The sequence below is a fragment of the Heptranchias perlo genome, chromosome 5, assembly GCF_035084215.1.
Source record: "Heptranchias perlo isolate sHepPer1 chromosome 5, sHepPer1.hap1, whole genome shotgun sequence".
Taxonomy (NCBI): Eukaryota; Metazoa; Chordata; class Chondrichthyes; order Hexanchiformes; family Hexanchidae; genus Heptranchias; species Heptranchias perlo.
In genome coordinates, this window is record NC_090329.1 from 113,130,784 (window position 1) to 113,151,103 (window position 20,320).

General features: G+C 40.7%; 1 protein-coding gene across 1 annotated transcript in view; it reads right to left on the minus strand.

Annotated features, from left to right (window-relative positions):
• Positions 1–666: 666 nt before the first annotated feature.
• slc22a16 (solute carrier family 22 member 16) overlaps positions 667–20,320 on the minus strand; it is a 44,856-nt gene continuing 25,202 nt past the window's right edge. The window contains exons 5-8 of the mRNA XM_067985042.1: positions 19,083–19,210; positions 16,764–16,873; positions 8,863–8,962; positions 667–7,932 (exon numbers count right to left, since the gene is read on the minus strand). Of these exons, the coding sequence (XP_067841143.1) occupies positions 7,669–7,932; positions 8,863–8,962; positions 16,764–16,873; positions 19,083–19,210 (602 nt within the window). The 3' untranslated portion in view covers positions 667–7,668. The remainder of the gene's footprint in view (positions 7,933–8,862; positions 8,963–16,763; positions 16,874–19,082; positions 19,211–20,320) is intronic.

Below are 20,320 nucleotides of genomic sequence, written 5' to 3' on the forward strand. Positions count from 1 at the left end.
GGGGGGGCAGGGGGAGAAAACAGCTGACTGGCAGGGTGAACATTTTTTTCATGGGTCCTGGTAATTTTCCTCCTGTGTGATTGCAGTAATTCCTATTTATATGTGGAGGTTGAAAAAAATAGCAAAAATTGAACAGTTTGTTCTTTGTCTTCTTCAAACAGTCCTAGGTGAAGTACAGAATAGAATAGATTAAGGCATTATGGCCCAACAAAAGTAAATGTGAATATAAAGACCGCTTAGGAAAACCTACTTGAATATGCCTGAAACCCAAACATTACTTCCTGCTGCACCAGCATGGCATTCCCATTCCACTTATTTATTGTCTCTCCAGGATTGCCAATGTGTGTGAAATGTGGACCATTTGTGATGTTGCCACCAATTAGGAACCAAACTGAGACTGCTCAAAGTGATTTCACATAGAATCCTCCTTAAAAGCAGGCAGAGGAAGGTGAGGCGGAGCGGGAGAGAAAGAGAGAGAAATGACTTTCATTCCATCACTACGGCTGTATTTGAGCACAAATCCCTGTGGTGAAAGGTCAGTGTGCCAAACCATCTGGTCACCAGTCCAGCTTGTATTTATTTATATCTTTGTTCTGGTTTATTGAGCACGGTTTGCATTGTGATTCCAAGTGAAAAGGTAATATTAATAAAGCCCATACATTCAACTAAACTATTTCAATAAAATTTATTAAAGAAATTCATATCATGTATAGTAATGGAAAAGCAAAGAAAATTTCACAGAATTCCAAATGACCATCCTAGTCCATAAAGACAGTTCCCAAACTCAATACCTGTAGCACTGAAATTAGGGCTTTATGGGTCTACATTGAACGAGTCTGTTTTAAACTCGGAAAATGAGAACCTAAGTGATTGAATAGACTTTCAAACTGAAAAATTACTATCACTTTTATTCTTAAAGGAGAACTCCAGCCTGCTGTTAAAAAGGGTCAATTTTAATTATTTACTCAGATATAATATTGTCTATGGCACGGTGCTGCACCAGCACTCCATGACCTGGAGCGTGAGAATGTGCTAAGTTTCCAATCTCAATAAGAATGGAGGTCAGGCACATCATCCCAGGAAGCAAGGAAAAAATATTAATGGCAAATTGTCCTAGCCTGCTCTGATGCCTGAAAGCAGCAGTAGAGTGGGCCGCCCGCCTATTTGACCTTCTCTGACAAGGAATGGCAGGTGGCCTGCATAAGCTTATAGATAAAGAAAGATGAAAAGTGTTGAGGCAGGGGATCCTCTGACAATGTGTTCTGAACCACTCTGGATAAGCATTTGATTTCTTCACCATCAGGGCAATGTCACTACTTCTCCTACCTGCTATGCATTCCCATGGCTAGCTTGTGCTCTGCATCTAGAACATTCCACAGAATTTTGCTTTTTTTTTAAATTTACCATTTTTAAAATTGGATAGAGTTCCCTTTAAGCTTAAAGCAGAAAAAGCTTACTCAAAGCAGTCAGGAAAATATTTCACCACCATATCTAAAATATTACAGCAATGGTTTGTTTTTGTATCATTTCCTGAAGGTTGCTTGGACGGGCAATTAACAGCAAACTATATGACACCTTTCAGAAGTATTGGTCAATTCTCACATCAACAAAACTAAATGGTACTAATGCACAATATGTTTAGCTTTCTGGCTTAATTAAAGCCTACATTTATTCCACAGTGCATAACTGAAATGAAACTATTCAGCAAAGCACAAATCAATGAATTGCAATAGGTAAGAGTTAGTAGAGCTAGTATATACACAAGAAACTTAAGTTACATTCACAGCAATCAGATTTTAGGTCTTGTGGTCCAATACATTTTTCAGGTACAGTATAAACAATACACATTTTAATACAGTGACTTGAATACAGATTCTCTAATCACAAATACAGTTTAATTTCAAAGAACCACAAATAACCTGCCTAAACATCTAGAGCATAGGTCTATTTATAATTTGACCTGCCAAAGTTTTTGATTCGGTTCATATTATGAACACATCAAACCTAATTTTAGTTCATGTACGTAAATATAGTGAGGTGCTGTTTGCAAACCCACTGACTGTTTTCAGTGGTCTGAAGAGTTACGGCCAGTGCCACTAACACAGAAGCTGTGCTATGCTAAATATGTATACATTTGAATGTTGTTCGCATATTGTAAGTTTACACTGCCCAGAGTACTTTTTGTTCTGATTTAAGTTTGTGTCTGTGCTGGTGACAAGGTTAACATTTATCAGTTAACTGTATCAATAAATCCTCAGAGGATCAGTAGAACATCAAAGTGAAAGTGAGTTTAATGTTACAGTTTATTCAGATGATACTTTGATCAAGGAATTTTTCTCAGGTGTCTTCACTTTTGCTTTGTAATAGTGCCTTAGAAATTGACAGAAAATACTTTTTCACGTGTGCTGAACTTGAAACAGGGGTTCAAGTTTGGAAAAAAAAATCTTAGGGGACCCCTAGTGTTTTTTGTTGAACTTAATTTCTGTGGATTTCCACACATTTTAATACTAATGACATGAATGGCTGCGTCACTTTGTGGACAGCACAGAAATACTGAAATGGGAAATTTTGCGTGCCTTTGCATGACACCACTTTCACACAGCAGCAGTTCTGAAAAATCCATCGTCAATGCACCTGTTTAGAAAGCGCCATCCAACATTCTAAAGGTTAGAAATACTTAAAACTGTGAACAGTGTATCTTTCAAAGTAGTGTATTTGTTCATTCTATGGACCAATTATTTGAAACACAACTTTTTTTCTACCCGGGCCTTTTTAATATGTTCAATAAAGTATTATTTAAAAAATAACTGACTGTAGAAAAATGGCTTCTTAATTTGCTTAGTGTTGCATTATTTTTTAAAGGTGTGAGTTTAATTGCTTTAACAGACAAATTTCAACTCTACTAATTACTTTCCTGTAGGTGGATCTCGAATAGATTTTCCTGTTTCCACTTCTCCCCCTCCCCCACATAAAAGGTTTGTTAAATAGACATAATATACCTGCTTTTCATAACATCTCTGCAATGTCCAGATTTGTTCTCAAATCAAAGCACCATTAAATTTCCATCAGGACACTGGCAGTAAATCCAGTACTGCCCAAGATCCTCATGTCCTCTCATCCTGCACACATGAACCTGAATGTACTTAATGCACGAGAAACTTTGGCAAAGATGACTAGCTTCCAAGAGCTTCCTACAGCAGATCAGATTGACCAGGACATGCTGTACTTAATTTTTACCATAATGTTTAGATTAACTTTTAAGAAAAAAAATACAATCTGTTGTTTTAAGGGTAAAAGGCCGTGGGGGTGGATTTTAATATTTGGCGGTCGACTGGCGGAACGTGCCAGCCACACACCCGTTCCGGCAGCAAAGAGGCCGGAGCCATTTTGAGGCCCTGGCTTTATTTGGGGCACTTGTCGAGCTGCAGGCAACAAATTTGCATCTCGATGCAGCTTTCCGGATTCAGGCAGGTGCAAGGTAAGTCCTGGGGGAGGGGCACGATCGCGGTGGTTAGGGGTACTCGGCGTAACAGTGGCCCAGATTATTTTTGTGGGGCCCGGAGGAGCACTCCTGCTCCTTCTGGCCACACAAAAATAATTTAAAACGTACCTTTTTGGGGCCTCTTTGGTTGTGCATATCATAGGGTCCTAATTTGCATGTCAAAAGGGGCCCATCGCCTGAAATAGTTGTGTGCTTTGGTCGCCCAGCAGTAGGGACCTGTAAACATGGTAGCTGCCAGAGAGTTGGTGTTAACAGGGCCCTTTTATGAATGTTAAATTCATCTCTCAGTTGACAGAAATCTTCCAAATAGAATCAGATGCAGAGCACTACTGTCATCCATTAGATCCACCATTTCCCAGTGGGATGGACTTCACCGATTCCAGCTGTACACTCCTACCCCTCTGTAAACTCTCGCTATTGCCCAAGTAGCACGTGATACATGACAGATGAAGGGATTCTACATACTCCATTGTATCTGTCATTCTACCTGACTTAGAGGGATCTGGCTAGATTCTAGAAATGATTACCAAATGTATTAACTGAAAGTAATAAATAGAGTCTTTCAGAAACAATGTTTTCACATGGAACAAGGATACATTAAATTTATATTTAAAATATAAATAAATACTGATCTCCTTTAATTATGTGATATGTTTTCAAAATTCCTTCAAAGCACTTTGTATTTGGTAGAAAAGATGGCTGTTTAGACATTCCTTTTTGGGGTTTTTTTTGGTACATGCTCTTTTGATAGGGTACAACAGCTCAAAGTGTTGCTGAGAAGTGTCACAAAGATTAGTTTTCCCTTGGGCATTACAAACACAATGAGGCATGTGCTAGCCAAATTGATTTTCTAAACAGCTATTTTCAATGATAGATTGAATAGACATCTGTTTTCAGGTAACAAAGTTTAGGAAGGGCTGCACTAGCTGTACAATTTACTATCAAAGAATGGATTCTTTTCCCTTTAAAGACAAATGATCACCTATCAGCAATCACCTACACTTCGCTGTCTGTGCACAAGCCTCAAAGGTGTACAATATTGCCAGAGGTGTTGCATAGTGGCATAAGTCCACCTTGCATAAATTGCTATGTAATTTTAGCACCACTTCATATCAATGCTATGTTTTGGACTGGGACAACAGTGAGGTATAACAGTATCCAAATCTGCATTAGTTTGCCACTGGTCAAATGAGCTGCACTGTGTGACCAAATCTTGAGGTACACTGTTATTCCATTTTTTAATACTAGTATGTGCTGTCACCTACTGTTAGTAAAATGTTATAGATCTAATTAACACCCTTATCATTACTAGGGTTTTCACACCAGTATAAGAAGTATAAACTCAGCATGTAAATCCCAATAGAAGTAGCTGTATTGCCCTCTGCTTCAGCTGCCCTGCCTCCATCTGATATTGCAGCGATGTTGTGTCTGCTCCAGTATAACATTTCAAGCCAACTCTGTGTCCCAGAAACTAGTGTATCGGCACAGCTCTATCTACTTACCGGCACAAGTCTAATCGCTTTAAATGTGTGGCCAGCTGAAACAGGCCTCACACACAGGACACTCTGGTTTCCTCCAACATTTGGCATGGCAGTGGAAAAACAAGTAAACACTGAAGTGACGCCTACATGCGTGCCTGTGAATAATGGGCATCTGAGGTTTGGGCAATACAGGAATATCAATGACTGTGAGTGACTGATGCAAGCGAGGTGGCATTGTTTAATTCATCTCACTCCTGCCAGCCCTGTTTCCCAGGGTATAACAAGGGCATTAACTTCTTCATAAGCCATTAAATAATACAGCCATGGGTTCAAGTAAGTGGTCTCTAGTTCTCAAGTACTCAAAAGTAGGGACTGAGGATAAAGTTCCAAATTAGATTCTCAGTAAGCTGGAATCTTACCTCACAACCATTCAACTTGAATATTACGGGCAAATGACCGAAAGCAAGGACACTTTAGAAGCTCTTATATTGCGCTTGTGCTGCTGGGTTCCCCAAGCATGGTTCGTGCACTGCTGGCTAAAAGCCAAGTGTAAAACTACCAGGATTCTCTAAGACTGATGGCCTGGAAGATCCAACAAAAAAAATGGGTCTTCCCAGCAGCTGGTCATAACAAGTCCCTGCAGTTTTACATTTGGTTTTGTAGCCACCTGAAAGAGATCCGCACTTGGGCAACCCAGCGGCACAGGCATGGGTCTCGTGCAATAGAACAGTGCCCATTATTTTATTATATGTAATACATATTTTCACTTTTTATATTATTAATTAATTGCTAATAGGTTTAACGCATTGTTATGGATTCCACAAATCAAAGTACGATTTCAAGGAGTCTTCAGTTTTGTTTCTTTTTGTGCTTCTCAATTGGAAGGATTTCCTTGGGCTGCACACTAATTAATGTGTTAAGGTTAAATTCTTTAATAAGCTATAAAAAGTTATCTCTGCAGGTCTACTAAGAGTTGACATTGTAGTACCCTTGGAGGTATCTACAGTCTGTAATCTCTTGCCTTCCTGACTACAGAGGGCAGTGTAGATGTAGGAGAAAGAACATGGCTAACTTTGGGGCGGATAAAAAAATGAAAGAAGATTACCAAAAGATTTTTTAAAATGTTCTCATTGGAGGACAAACATCTTAAGGTTATTTGAACTCCAGCTTATGATGGACATTGCTACACAGTTTTGTATTTTTATTGCTGGTGCAAATTCGTTTTTTGGTTGGTGATAAACTAAAAATAATGTGATATTAGAAAATGGAAGACTGAGAGGTGATCTAATAGAGATCTTTAAAATTATGAGGTGTTTCGATAGGGCAGACTTGGAGAAGATGTTTCCACTTGTGGGGGAGTCCAAAACTAGGGACCATAAATATAAGATTGATTATTAATAAATCAATAGGGAATTCAGGAGAAACTTCTTTACCCAGAGAGTGATGAGAATGTGAATTTGCTACCACAAGGAGTTGTTGAGGTGAATAGCATAAATGCATTTAAGGGGAAGCTAGATAAGTACATGAGGGAGAAAGGAATAGAAGGTTATGCTGATAGGGTTAGATGAAAAGGGGTGGGAGGAGGCTCGTATGGAGCATAAATGCCAGTATGGACCAGTTGGGCCGAATGGCCTGTTTCTATGCTGTAAGTTCTATGTAATTACTGAGTGATGGGGTGTAGGTTCAATTCGGTTTGTTGCACTCAGTTCCTGTTCTCATGCACAGTGTTATGGATAGGTGCCAAGCAGAGATCAGGCACTTTCTCAAAAGAAGGACAACTAGAAGGATAATCACGTGTGGGCCATATGTTCTAATGCTGGTTCACAGTGACATTAGTGGAGAATTTTTGCCCAGAGTGCCTCTATGATCCAGGGTGGCCAGAAAATGGGGAAAACACCAGAGGGAGTCTTGCCCTCAAATATATATATTTAAATTTTGATACAAATTTGTCAGTCTTGGCAAAAATATGACACCACTAACAATAAAAATATGAAGACTGTGTTTCTTATGTCTACGTTTATAGTGGTTAGCATTTGTTGTTAAAGATCTAGCTAATGGGTGAGGATCAAGCCCAACAATTGGGTCCACTACAGTGGATTGTTTTTTTGTTGGACAACATGCTAATAGATAGCAGCTTATCTGACTCATGATTTGTGCAACTAATGCAACAAAATTAGTCTTAGCTACTTGTAGATCTGAATTCCCTCCCCAAAAAACACATCTCTCATCATCCAGTTCTGATTAATGTTATAGAAGACCTGAAACATTTATGTGTCAGTATTTTCTTAGAGGTCCTAGTGGATCAAAATTGAAGAGTAGATTTTTTTACCAGAAGAGACAGTTGCTAAGAGTATAAAATGCAGCCTACTGTAGGCTATGAGTTAGACTGTTATCAGTCAATATTCATTTTGCAGTTAAATTCCAATATATGTAAATTAGCATGCACTATAATTCATATGAAGTTGTTCTCTTGCTATCTAATAGGACTAATTCTTGACCATTATTAACTAGAGCAGGGACAAACTACTAAAAATCATATTGGGATCTACTTTTTTTTTGTTTGTATAGGTGCCAAACTGCTTCTATACTTTTGTTAGTTCACAGATTTAAGATATTAGTATCTAATCAATACCAGCTTTATAACACCTGCCTGTTTCAAGGCTTTATGTGATGAATAAATGAGCTTTATAACCTTGTTAAATGTTCAATCAGATTTTGCTCTTCCTTTGACTTCTCCATACCATCGATAATAAAGTCCTGTTTCTCAATATTTGCCATGGCAGCACTGCTACATCCTCCACATGACGAGACTTCTTTGGCTTTGTCTTGCTTAAACTTTCTTTGCAATTCTGCAGCCTCCTCAAAGGTCTGGGTCAGAGGCCTCCCGAGAGTTTCCGGGAGCAACAAGGTCAACAAGCCAGTCAGAAAGGACATGATTCCAACAATCAGCTGTCACAAAGGGACAAAGACGACATTAGTATTTTTAAATGTTTACTATTAAATTTATTGCATATTTGAAATCTTAAATGAAATCCAGAAGTATTTATTGTCTTCATTATGTCTGTTTATCATTACAAAGGAATATAAAACAATAATAAAACATTAAGAATGCCCGCTAAGTTAGAAAAGTGTAAAAGCTACACAGATATAACAAGCTAGACTAGCAGCACGCTGTAGTGAAGTTAATATTCCACAGCATCAGGAACAAATATTGGAACGATAAAAATCCATTCAGCCTACTAAGCCGATTCTTTCCAATTAACCCTGTACGTTTTCTATAAGGCACCTTTTTACAATCATATCATTTCACTAAGCGCACGTCTTTAGGTCGGATGTTACGACTGTTATTGGTTTCACTGCCACATACACTTATCAATCTCCTGTGGCATTGCACACGGGGAGTCAAGGCCAAGTGTAGTCTTCAGGTCAGACAGTGTTAGCGGGCAGGGGAGAATTGGACCAGGCTGCAGAGACAGCATTTAGTCCCCATTTTATCCATACATTCTGTACTTATTTTTATATAATACTGGGACTAGATAAATAGAAAAAACCTACAGCAATTTGGAAGTAGAATTGGTTGGAGCATAGAAGTTTCTCTGCAGCAGATGTCGAGGAGCTGAGAGAGGCAAAATTGAAGCACTACAAGGCCACTACTGGCAGGAGGGTGTAATTACAGCATAACAAATTTACATGGACAGTTTCCAATATAAATGTGCACACAGAAATTTGTAATGGAAAAAATTTTCATTAAAAGGAAGTAAGGTTTTGTAGCCCCGAAGTGCACATAGACTAAATAGTTTTAATATATTATACATATACAGGTAATTTCTATTTAAATCCATTATACATTAGCTAACTTTTAAATAAGAATCTTATTACCTGTGGTAGATAGAGCCACACCGACGAAAGGAGAACACAAAAAGGAGCCACTGTGCTTCCAACACGGGCCATCATACTTCCACTACCGACAGCCAACGAACTGAAAGAAAACATTTTTCACTATCACCTAGCAGTTCTTATCCAGAGTTATTAAACTCTATTAATCAGAAGAGTCTAGAATTTCCACAGAAATTCGCGAGTGGGAGATCGACAGAACCCACAGAGAAATGGCATGACAGCTAAATATGGCTGTTTAAGTTGGTACTCCAGGGATCCGCCAATCTCCCACCCAAGTTACAACAGGAAATTAGGAGAACCCTGCAGAAATTAGGGGCCAATGTCTGTTATCATAATCTGGAGCTGCATTTCCCATCATCATGCCTCTGAACTGGGTACTTAGTTGACCCATTTCGTTCATACACTTATACTGGGTTTTCAGCAAAACAAAATTGTAAATGTGTCACAAACGATCTCTGCATTGTGGAAGTCTGAAGACTAGCATTATTTCATCATGGAGGGATATACTTTCCTCTGCTAATTTTAGCAACAAAAAACGATATGAATATAAAGTGGGCTTTACATTTTATTACTCATGTCTTTTTTTTTTGTTAAAATGAATGGGAGAGCAAAGTATAGCTCTAATTGTCTACAGAAGATTTTGCAAAAGGAAAAAACCAATGAACCCAAACAAGTCTTATCAGGAAAGGCTGAAAAGGCTGGGGCTCTTTTCTCTAGAAAAGAGAAAGCTGCAGGGTGAACTCATAGTGGCCTTTAAGATAATGAAAGGGTTTGATAGGGTAGACATAGAGAAAATGTTTCCACTTGTGGGGGAGTCCAAAACTAGAGGTCATAAATATAAGATAGTCACTAATCAATCCAATAGGAAATTCAGGAGAAACTTCTTTACCCAGAGAGTGGTTAGAATGTGGAACTCGCATCCACAAGGAGTAGTTGAGGCAAATAGCATAGATGCATTTAAGGTGAAGCTAGATAAGCACATGAGGGAGAAAGGAATAGAAGGATGTGCAGATAGGGTCAGATGAAGTAGGGAGGGATGAGGCTCGTGTGGAGATTAAACATCAGCATAGACCAGTTGGGTAAATGGCCTGCTTCTGTACTGTAGACTCAATGTAATTCGATGCAAGTCCATTCCTGTTTTACAGATCAAATCTGCTTATCGATCTTCTCAATATACAAGGTGAATTTAAGGAGTTAGGAGATAAATTAAAAAGCAGGACCTCAAGGGTAGTGATCTCAGGATTACTACCAATGCCACGTGCTAGTGAGTATAGGAACAGGGGAATAGACCAGATGAATGCGTGGCTGCAGGGATGGTGTAGGAGGGAGGGATTTAGATTCCTGGGACATTGGGACCGGTTCTGGGGAAGGTGGGACCTGTACAAGCGTGACGGGTTACACCCGAGCAGGACCGGGACCAATGTCCTCGCGGGGGTGTTTGCTAGTACTGTTGGGGAAGGTTTAAACTAGAATGGCAGGGGGATGGGAACCTGAGCGGGGAGACAGAAAGGAGTAAAGTTGAGAGCAGCAAGAGAGGGGAAGACCCAGGGGAAATTTACAATACAAATAGTACAAACAGTTGTTCAAGAACAAGTGAAAGGGAAAAGCGAAGAGCAGCAGAAAGAAAGTGTACTTTAGGCACTACAGATAAAGTGAAAACTAGAAGGCATAAGGCGATTAACCCAGCATCAAAGCTAAAGGTCAGGCTAGGGTGTGTGGCCCAACTAAGAGTTCTATCTACAAGTGCGTAGAGTATAAGGAATAAATTAGATGAACTACAGGTTCAAATTCAAATTGGAGGGTATGACATGATAGCTATTACTGAGACATGGCTGCAGGATGGTCAGGAGTGGGAACTAAATATATCGGGTTATAAGGTTTACAGGGGACATAGGGAAAATGGAAGGGGGGAGGAGTAGCCTGAGTGATTAGAGATGAAATCAATTCAATGATAAAGGAGGATATAACGAGAGGTAAGCAGCCAACAGAGACCTTATGGGTTGAATTAAGAAATAGGAAAGGATCTAAGACTAAAGTGGGAGTTGTGTATAGGACCCCTGGCAGCAGCTCTGATGTGCTAGATTGTATAAATGCGGAGATTAGACGAGCGTGTAGCAAAGGCATAGTGGTCTTAATGGGGGACTTTAACCTTCACATAGATTGGGAAAAGCAGACTCGCAACTGTCAGAAAGTTAGGGAATTTCTTGAGTGTGTCCGGGATAGTTTTCTACAGCAGTATGTCCCAGAGGCAACAAGGGGGCAAGCCATTCTAGATTTAGTAATGAGTAATGACCAGATTTAGTTAACAGCTTAACTGTGCGCGAACATCTATCCAATAGCGATCATAACATGATCGAGTTCAATGTAGTGTTTGAAAGGGAAAAAAGTGAATCAGCTGCTAAGATTCTAGACTTGGGTAAGGCCGACTTCAATGGGATGAGACAGAAACTGTCCACAGTAAACTGGACAAATCTGTTAATGGGTAAAACGACTGATGATCAGTGGGAAATGTTTAAAGAAACATTTAACGTGATACAGAATTGGTTTATACCCCTGAGGGGCAAGAACTCTACTTGCCAAAAAAAACAGCCAAGGACAACTAAAGAGGTAAGGGACAGTATAAGAAATAGGGAAAGGGCATACAAAAAGGCAAAAAATGGCACAGATCCTGGCGAATGGGAAAGATACAAAGATCAACAAAGGGTCACAAAACAGATAGTAAGAGCTACAAAAAGAGAGTATGAAAAGAAATTTGCAAGGGATATCAAAACCAATATGAAGAACGTTTATAGTTATATTAGGAAAAAGAGGGTGGTCAGGAGCAGTGTTGGCCCCTTAAAAACTGAAAGTGGGGATATTGTCATTGACAATGGGGAAATGGCGGACATGTTGAACAATTATTTTGTGTCAGTATTTACAGTAGAAAAAGAGGATAGCATGCCGGAAATCCCAAAAAAACTAATATTGAATCGGGGACAGGGACTCGATAAAATTAACATAAGTAAAGCAACAGTAATGAAGAAAATAATAGCACTAAAGAGTGACAAATCCCCAGGACCAGATGGTTTCCATCCCAGGGTTTTAAAGGAAGTAGGTGAGCACATTGCAGATGCCCTAACTATAATCTTTCAAAGTTCACTAGATTCAGGAACTATCCCTCTAGATTGGAAAATTGCACAAGTCACTCTGCTTTTTAAGAAAAGAGAGAGGGAAACCGGGCAATTATAGACCAGTAAGCCCCATCTGTTGTGGGGAAAATGCTGGAGTCTATAATTAAGGATAGGGTGACAGAACATCTCGAGAATTTTCAGTTAATCAGAGAGAGCCAGCATGGATTTGTGAAAGGTAGGTCGTGCCTGACAAACCTGATTGAATTTTATGAAGAGGTGACTAAAGTAGTGGACAGGGGAATGTCAATGGATGTTATTTATATGGACTTCCAGAAAGCATTTGATAAGGTCCCACATAAAAGACTGTTAGCTAAGATAGAAGCCCATGGAATCGAGGGAAAAGTACGGACTTGGTTAGGAAGTTGGCTGAGCGAAAGGCGACAGAGAGTAGGGATAATGGGAAGGTACTCACATTGGCAGGATGTGACTAGTGGAGTCCCGCAGGGATCTGTCTTGGAGCCTCAATTATTCACAATATTTATTAACGACTTAGATGAAGGCATAGAAAGTCTCATATCTGAGGTTGCCAATGACACAAAGATTGGTTGTAAACAATTTTACAACACCAAGTTATAGTCCAGCAATTTTATTTTAAATTCACAAGCTTTCGGAGGCTTCCTCCTTCGTCAGGTGAACGAAGGAGGAAGCCTCCGAAAGCTTGTGAATTTAAAATAAAATTGCTGGACTATAACTTGGTGTTGTAAAATCGTTTACAATTGTCAACCCCAGTCCATCACCGGCATCTCCACACAAAGATTGGTGGCATTGTAAGCAGTGTAGATGAAAACATAAAATTACAAAGCGATATTGATAGATTAGATGAATGGGCAAAACTGTGGCAAATGGAATTCAATGTAGACAAATGTGAGGTCATTCACTTTGGATCAAAAAAGGATAGAAAAGGGTACTTTCTAAATGGTAAAAGGTAAAAAACAGTGGATGTCCAAAGGGACTTAGGGGTTCAGGTACATAGATCATTGAAGTGTCATGAACAGGTGCAGAAAATAATCAATAAGGCTAAGGGAATGCTGGCCTTTATATCGAGAGGACTGGAGTACAAGGGGGCAGAAGTTATGCTGCAGCTATACAAAACCCTGGTTAGACCGCACCTGGAGTACTGTGAGCAGTTCTGGGCACCGCACCTTCAGAAGGACATATTGGCCTTGGAGGGAGTGCAATGTAGGTTTACTAGAATGATACCCGGACTTCAAGGGTTAAGTTACGAGGAGAGATTGCACAAATTGGGGTTGTATTCTCTAGAGTTTAGAAGGTTAAGGGGTGATCAGATCGAAGTTTATAAAATATTAAGGGGAACAGATAGGGCAGATAGAGAGAAACTATTTCCACTGGTTGGTGATTCTAGGAGTAGGGGGCACAGTCTAAAAATTAGAGCCAGACCTTTGAGGAGTGAGATCAGAAAACATTTCTACACACAAAGGTAGAGGTTTGGAACTCTCTTCCGCAAACGGCAATTGATACTAGCTCAATTGCTAAATTTAAATCTTAGATTGATAGCTTTTTGGCAACCAAAGGTATTAAGGGATATGGGCCAAAGGCAGGTATGTGGAGTTAAATCACAGATCAGCCATGATCTTATCAAATGGCGGAGCAGGCACGAGGGACTGAATGGCCTATTCCTGTTCCTATGTTCCTATATAATCCCTCGATTCTTTCTCTTTCCAGGAACACACCCAGTTGTCTTTTGAACCCATTTACACACTCAGCCTCAATGGTCTTCCCTGTTAACTCATAGTCCCCATTCTTGCATATTACGTGTTCGGGTAGTGGTGCAGTATGTTGGAACATCAGAGTGCTATGCCACAACTATGGGAGAGGGGACTTGATTTCCCTTGCGCTACTGTGAAGAATATGATAGCATGTAAAGGACTGTTCTTTCTTTTTTTTAAAAAAAATTGCAGAACTTTCATTTATGTAGCGTCTTTCATGGCCTCAGGACATCCCAAAGCACTTTATATCCAAATGAAGTACTTTTGAAGTGTAGTCACTGTTGTAATGTAGGGAAACATGGCAGCCAATTTGCGCACAGTAAGTTCCCACAAACAGCAATTAAATAGTTACAAGATAATCTGTTTTACTGATGTAGGTTGAGGGATAAATGTTGACCAGGACACCAGTGAGAACTCCCCTGTTCTTCTTCGAATAGTGCCATGGGATCTTTTACGTCCACCTGAGTGGGGAGACGGGGCCTCGGTTGAACGTCTCATCAAAAGACAGCACCTTTTACAGTGCAAAATTTCGTCAGTACTGCACTGAAGTGTCATCCTAGATTATGTGCTCCAGTTTGTGGAGCAGGACTAGAACCCATAACCTTCTGACTCTGAGACAAGTACTACTACTGAGCTAAGGCTGATACCTAAAGATGTGCTTTATTTGCTAAAATCTCCAAAACTGCAATTGCTGAGGCTTGGAAGTACAAAGTTCCCGACGAGGAGCTAGAATTATTCATTTATGAGGCTACTGGCCACCAGAATGTGCTATTTGGGTGTCCCCATCTCAGGCTGAATCAAGGAGATCATAACAAATTTTGGCAGATGGCCAAGAAAGTCTAAATGGGGGCCAATTTTCATCTTTATGAGAGAAAACATGCCAGTGTGATAACAGTCAATAGCCTGATTGGCCCCACCCATCGAGATGCCACCAATCTTAACTGCAGACCTTGGGATATCTACGAGTGGAACTGTTTGCACAAGTGCCTAGTCAGTAGGGAACCAGGTGCAGAACTGTCCCAATTGCTGCAAGGGCAGCATACACCATACACCAGTTAACATACACCAAAAGGTTGGTACAGCCAGTGACAGTAACAGTCAGCTATGGCCTCTAACCTGCCTTTCCAAGCATGCTGCAACATTGACCTATGAGGATGATGCTGTGATTGGCAAGTCTGTCCATCCTCCTCCACTTCAACAGCCATCAAACTAGGGGTTGGGTGCTGTGCTGTGCTACTTCGTCATTTGTCTGCAGACTCATGTCTGCATTTTGGATTCCCTTCTCCTTCATTTTTGGCTGTTACTTTTTAAGCCTTCTCTCCCTTCAGCCTTGATAAAGCCAACCATCAGGTTCAATTCCCTTTTGAGCCTTTCCAAAGCCTGTGTGGACTTTTGTCCCTTCTATTCTACCACTTCCCTTTAATTGTGTGCATCCCTTTAAACTTCACCTACATGTAGTTTCCTGGTGACATCACTATGCTCCCTCCCTTTACACATCCAAATCTGTACTTGGGTCTGTGAATAATTACTGAAATGTATATGTAAAACTGTATTCTTATTACATTATGGCTTGACTTACACCAGTTCTTATTCACTAAGGACTGAAATACACCAGTATACGAAAGTTGGCTCCAAGGCTTCTTAAGAAAGAAGATCTATTAAAGATATCAAGCACGGGTGGCACAAGAAAATGGTAGTACAACAAGCCAAGCATTCATACAATAATATTATATAGCATAATTTCCAGCGGATCGTGGCTATATGTTTGACAATCCCTTCTATAGTTTGCCACATATTTTTCCATAAGAACTGTTAACTAGTTTACCAAATGGCTCAGTGGGTAAATTCATTATCTGATGTGGTACTGGACTACACAAATCGGAACGGTCCCTATTCTAATCGCTGATCTCCGCTGGAGCAGTTGAAACTCAGGGTTCCAGTTCTGGTGGAGCAATTAAAATCGGGGATGTGTAAGAGGCAAGAATTGGAAGAGCGCAGAGATCTCGGAGGGTTGTTGGGCTGTAGGAGGTTACAGAGATAGGGAGGGGCGAGACCATGGAGGGATTTAAAAACAAGGATGAGAATTTTAAAATCGAGGCATTCCCAAACCAGGAGCCAATGTAGGTCAGTAAGCACAGGGATGATGGGGGAACAGGACTTGATGTGAGTTACGAAACGGGCAGCAGAGCTTTGGATGAGCTCAAGTCTATGGAGGGTGGACGACGGGAGGCCGGCCAGGAGAGCACTGGAATAGTCAAGTTTAGAGGTAACAAAGGCATGGATGAGGGTTCCAGCAGCAGATGAGCTGAGGCAGGGGCGGAGAAGAGTGATGTTATGGAGGTGGAAGTAGGAGGTCTTGATGAAACAGATATGTGGTCGGAAGCTCATCTTGGGGTCAATTAGGATGCCAAGTTTGCAACGGTCTGGTTCAGCCTCAGACAGTGGTCAGGGAGAGGGATGGGGTCAGTGACTAGGGAACGGTGTTTGTGGCGGGGATTGAAGCCAATGGCTTTTTGCTTATCCAGTACTGGATGTCGGTCAAGCAGTGTGACAAATCAGAGTCAGCAGAGGGGACGAGGGAGGTGGTGGTGAGGTAGAGCTGGGTGTCATCAGCATACATGTGGAACCTGTTGTCGTGTTAAGGGTATTAAGGGTTACTGAACCAAGGCGGGTAGATGGAATTAAGATACAGATCAGCCATGATCTAACTGAATGGTAGAACAGGCTCGAGAGGCTGAATGGCCTACTCCTGTTTCTATGTTCATTCCACCTAAAGCTTTCAACTTGCTTTTTCTTTATTTTATGGTTATAGTCTGGCTACATCTCTCCATTCCTCATTTTGTTTTGCCAGGATACCAAATCAAATATATTCCATAGAAACTCATGGCATGGTAAATAGTGTAGCTTACTCTTATGGTGATAATACCTTACTCTTATGGTGTAGCCTAACTCAAAGCATTTGGATTCCAATATTTGTACCACTTACCGTATTATAGTAGGGTACAGCTCAGCAGTGTACAGGTAAATCAGTCCAAATGCCAGAGCTATGGCAAACTTTCCTATCATGCTGACAGTGATAGACAGAGCCTCAATGTCCTGAAAGTAGAAAAGATTTATTTAGTATCACTTCCCCCAAAACATTACTTGAAACTACTTTCCACTCTGGCAACTTCCTCATCTCAGCCGTGCTACATAGGAAGGCCAGAGAAGTCTCCATGTATGAGGAACAAATTCAGAGGGTGAGCTGCCATCGAGCAACTCTCACTCACTCTTTAGCGCAGCATTGGCAGAACCTGGAGTTTAATTGCCTGCCTGCTGTTAATGTGTGGCCTCGCAGATCCACAACGGGAGGAGAAAAATAAGATTAAAACATGGCAAAAAAAAAGTGAAGCAATAGGCACGTATATGAAAGAGACAGTGCAAAAGTGCAATGCTACATTGGTACTCCGGATCTGAACTTATTATACCTCGTCTATCAACCAAATATAGATGGGCTTTGGGCAAGGTTTCTGTTAACTTTGAATTGTTAGTAAGAAAAAGCAGAAATAAAGTCATCAAAAAATGAAGATACTTACTGGACTGCCAAATATGAATTAATTCCATAAACGAGTGGAACTGAGTAACTCATGCAATGTTAACTCCCGGGCCTCATCTGCATGGTGATCAGTTGACCACCCGATACCAGTGGAAAGCGGCACCTGGCCGGTGGGTGGGAGTGGAATGGTGGGCGGAAGGAGGCTGCTGGCAAGGACGGAAGGAACGATCCCCGGCATTCAGAGAAGTCGCGGGAAGGGGGTTTTGAGAGGGGCCTTGCAATTGGGAAGATGGGAGGCCCGGGCAAGGGAAGGACTAAACTTTTCTTGTGGGGCACAGAGGAGCAGAAGCACTCCTTCTCCTCTTGACCCCACAAGAAAATTTTTTTTTTTTTTAAAGTTTCAAAAACTGACTCCTTGGGCCTCTTCTGCCCCCAACTCTTCTTCCTGCCAGCTTCACCTAGCCCTCTCTGTTCAGGCCACTGGTTAAAATAGCAGTCAGGCCCCCGATGACATCATTGGAGCCCGATCTGCATATTTAAAGCAGGAATCTGCCGGTTTCTGGCGAGTGTCCTTCCTACCTGCTCAGAAGAACAGCTTAAAATTGAAGACTGCATAAAGGAAGCAGGACGTCAGCGGGTAAGTCTTCTGGGTAATTTTGACTGCCTTCCCTCCGGCCTGGTTTCCAAAGGCGGGTAGAGTTAAAATCGGTCCTCGCATCTCCAGAAGTACCGAGAACACTTTCTAACACCAAGATATCAGCATACAGTATGGGCTAATATCTCTGTTATATCTTAACCTGTCAGCATGTGTAAAAGGAAGAGACTATTGTTGGCTCACCTGTATCAACCAGGTTATACCGATGACAACGGAAATGCATGTTCAGGCTTTCTTCAAAGCTCAAAAGAACGCAATAAACATACAGATCCTATAGGTTCATACCTGTGCTGATGGCAAGCTATAAATGGCAGTTGTGACACACGCTGGACTACGTAACATTTGAGTAAACTCCATGCCTACTGCTCCATTGGACCACCACCTTGGGTGTGTCTTAGTGGAGTTGACACACTTGGTTCTCTTTTTGAGTCAGAGGGAGAAGAAAATAAGGCGGGGTGCGAAACGGGCTGCCGATTCATAACTGCCCGTTTTAGGCTATCGCCAAAGACCAATGTCACCCCCAGAAGCTCTAAACTTGTTTAATACAATGCGATGCCGGTACGTTTTCATCACACAATTTTTGAAATTACTGAGCCATTACTGAAATCGTATTGATTTCTGAGAATATAATGTTGTTAGCAATTTGTTAGTTACAGAGACAATCATGCGAGCTCCCACTTTTTGCTAAGAGGAATCCAGCATCACCCCTCCCACCGTTTCCCCAGCCTCGCACTCCAAAAGTTGGGCAATTAATATCCACCAGTGTAGCTTTGTGTTATATATGATTAGAGCATCTGGCCAAGAAATTGGACTTGCGCCCAAAGCGGCGTTGGGTCCGCCAATTTGCACATGTAAGGTGCCGAACGCCTGTTTCAGACGAATGCCCTAGACACCTAAAAGTCACCTGCTTCCAATTTGGCAGCCGGTGCACTTCTGTGGGAGATTGGGTGGTGGGAGATTGAGACGCAACACTGGTCTCCCCAACGTTAATTTTAGGCCCAAAAAATGGGCGAAACGATGTTGAATTTCTCCCACTCTAACTCTTGGTTTTTTGTTAAAGGAGAAATTTCAGTCCCAAATTAGATTATGAGGAAAAAGAAATGTTAGAATCTCACCTGAGGAATCACCATGCTGAGAATACAGGCCAGTCCAGCCAGGAAGAGGGATGGTGCTAATGTATTTCTTCTTCCCAGTCTGTCCATCACAAAGCAAGCAACAATATAGGAAGGAATTTCCACCGCACCTGTCAATGGGTACATGGTTATAGATAATGCATTGGTCGCATAGTGGTAAGCAACTAGAGGAGTTTATTCAATAGAAAGTACACACAAAGTTCTTTTTAATAGGTATTTTCTCCTTTTTACTACTTTCTTGATCCATCTATACCACAGGTACATCATACTCTGAGGTAGATGAGAGTGCCCTTGGTTGATCCTTCCCTGCGGGAAGTGCTCAGCCACCCCATGTAGCATGGCTAAGGTTGGTTAATCAGGTAAGAGGGATCACAACCACATACCCATGTCTTGATTAGATCTTTTCAGTGGTAGCTTAGCATTCAAATATTGAAACAGATACATTCATCAACCATATTCAAGTAAATAATATAACTGCTAAAGAATTTGTGAGTTGAGTGGCATGAAAAATATTAAATATAATAAGTAATTTGTTATATGCTTAAGTAAACCAGCTTTGTTCACTTCACATCTTTTGGTGGTGCCAAGACAGATATTTGAAATATATAAAAAGGGATTCTGAAGAAGGGTACACATCCGAAACGACAATAACCTGCCTTTTCTCTTTACAGATGCTGACTTATATGCTTTTCATTTCAAGGATTTTCTATTTTAAAGGCATCTAGATTGCATAAATAGACAATAAAGCTCAAATCAAAGAAGTTAAGCTTGAAGCAGTTGAATATAATGAAATGGAACAAGAAGTCGCACAATAGACAGCTGATCAGTGAGGCAAGTTTTGTATCATATTTCAACAACTTTTTTTATCCTTGTGTGCAGACCAACTGCTAAAAGGCAACTGAAGTTAAGATTTGTAGTAAACGTTAATATATATGTTTGTAATAGTTCATGAAAGTTCAACTAGACAATGAGTGAGCACCATTCCCCCGTGTATTTTTAGAATTAAATCTGAATTACAAAGTCAACACTGCAGCTAGGAGTTCTTTGCTAACAGTGTTTGCATTTGGTTTCACTGCTTCCAAACTAGAGCACAAAACCTTGTTTACTTCGTATATTCATAAATGTTTAAAGCACTTTTATAATTGTTCAACCTACAGGGGAACAGTTTCCACTTTGGGAAAGAAACTGGTGCTGTAACTGACAGCAAAGTTTTGTGCTCA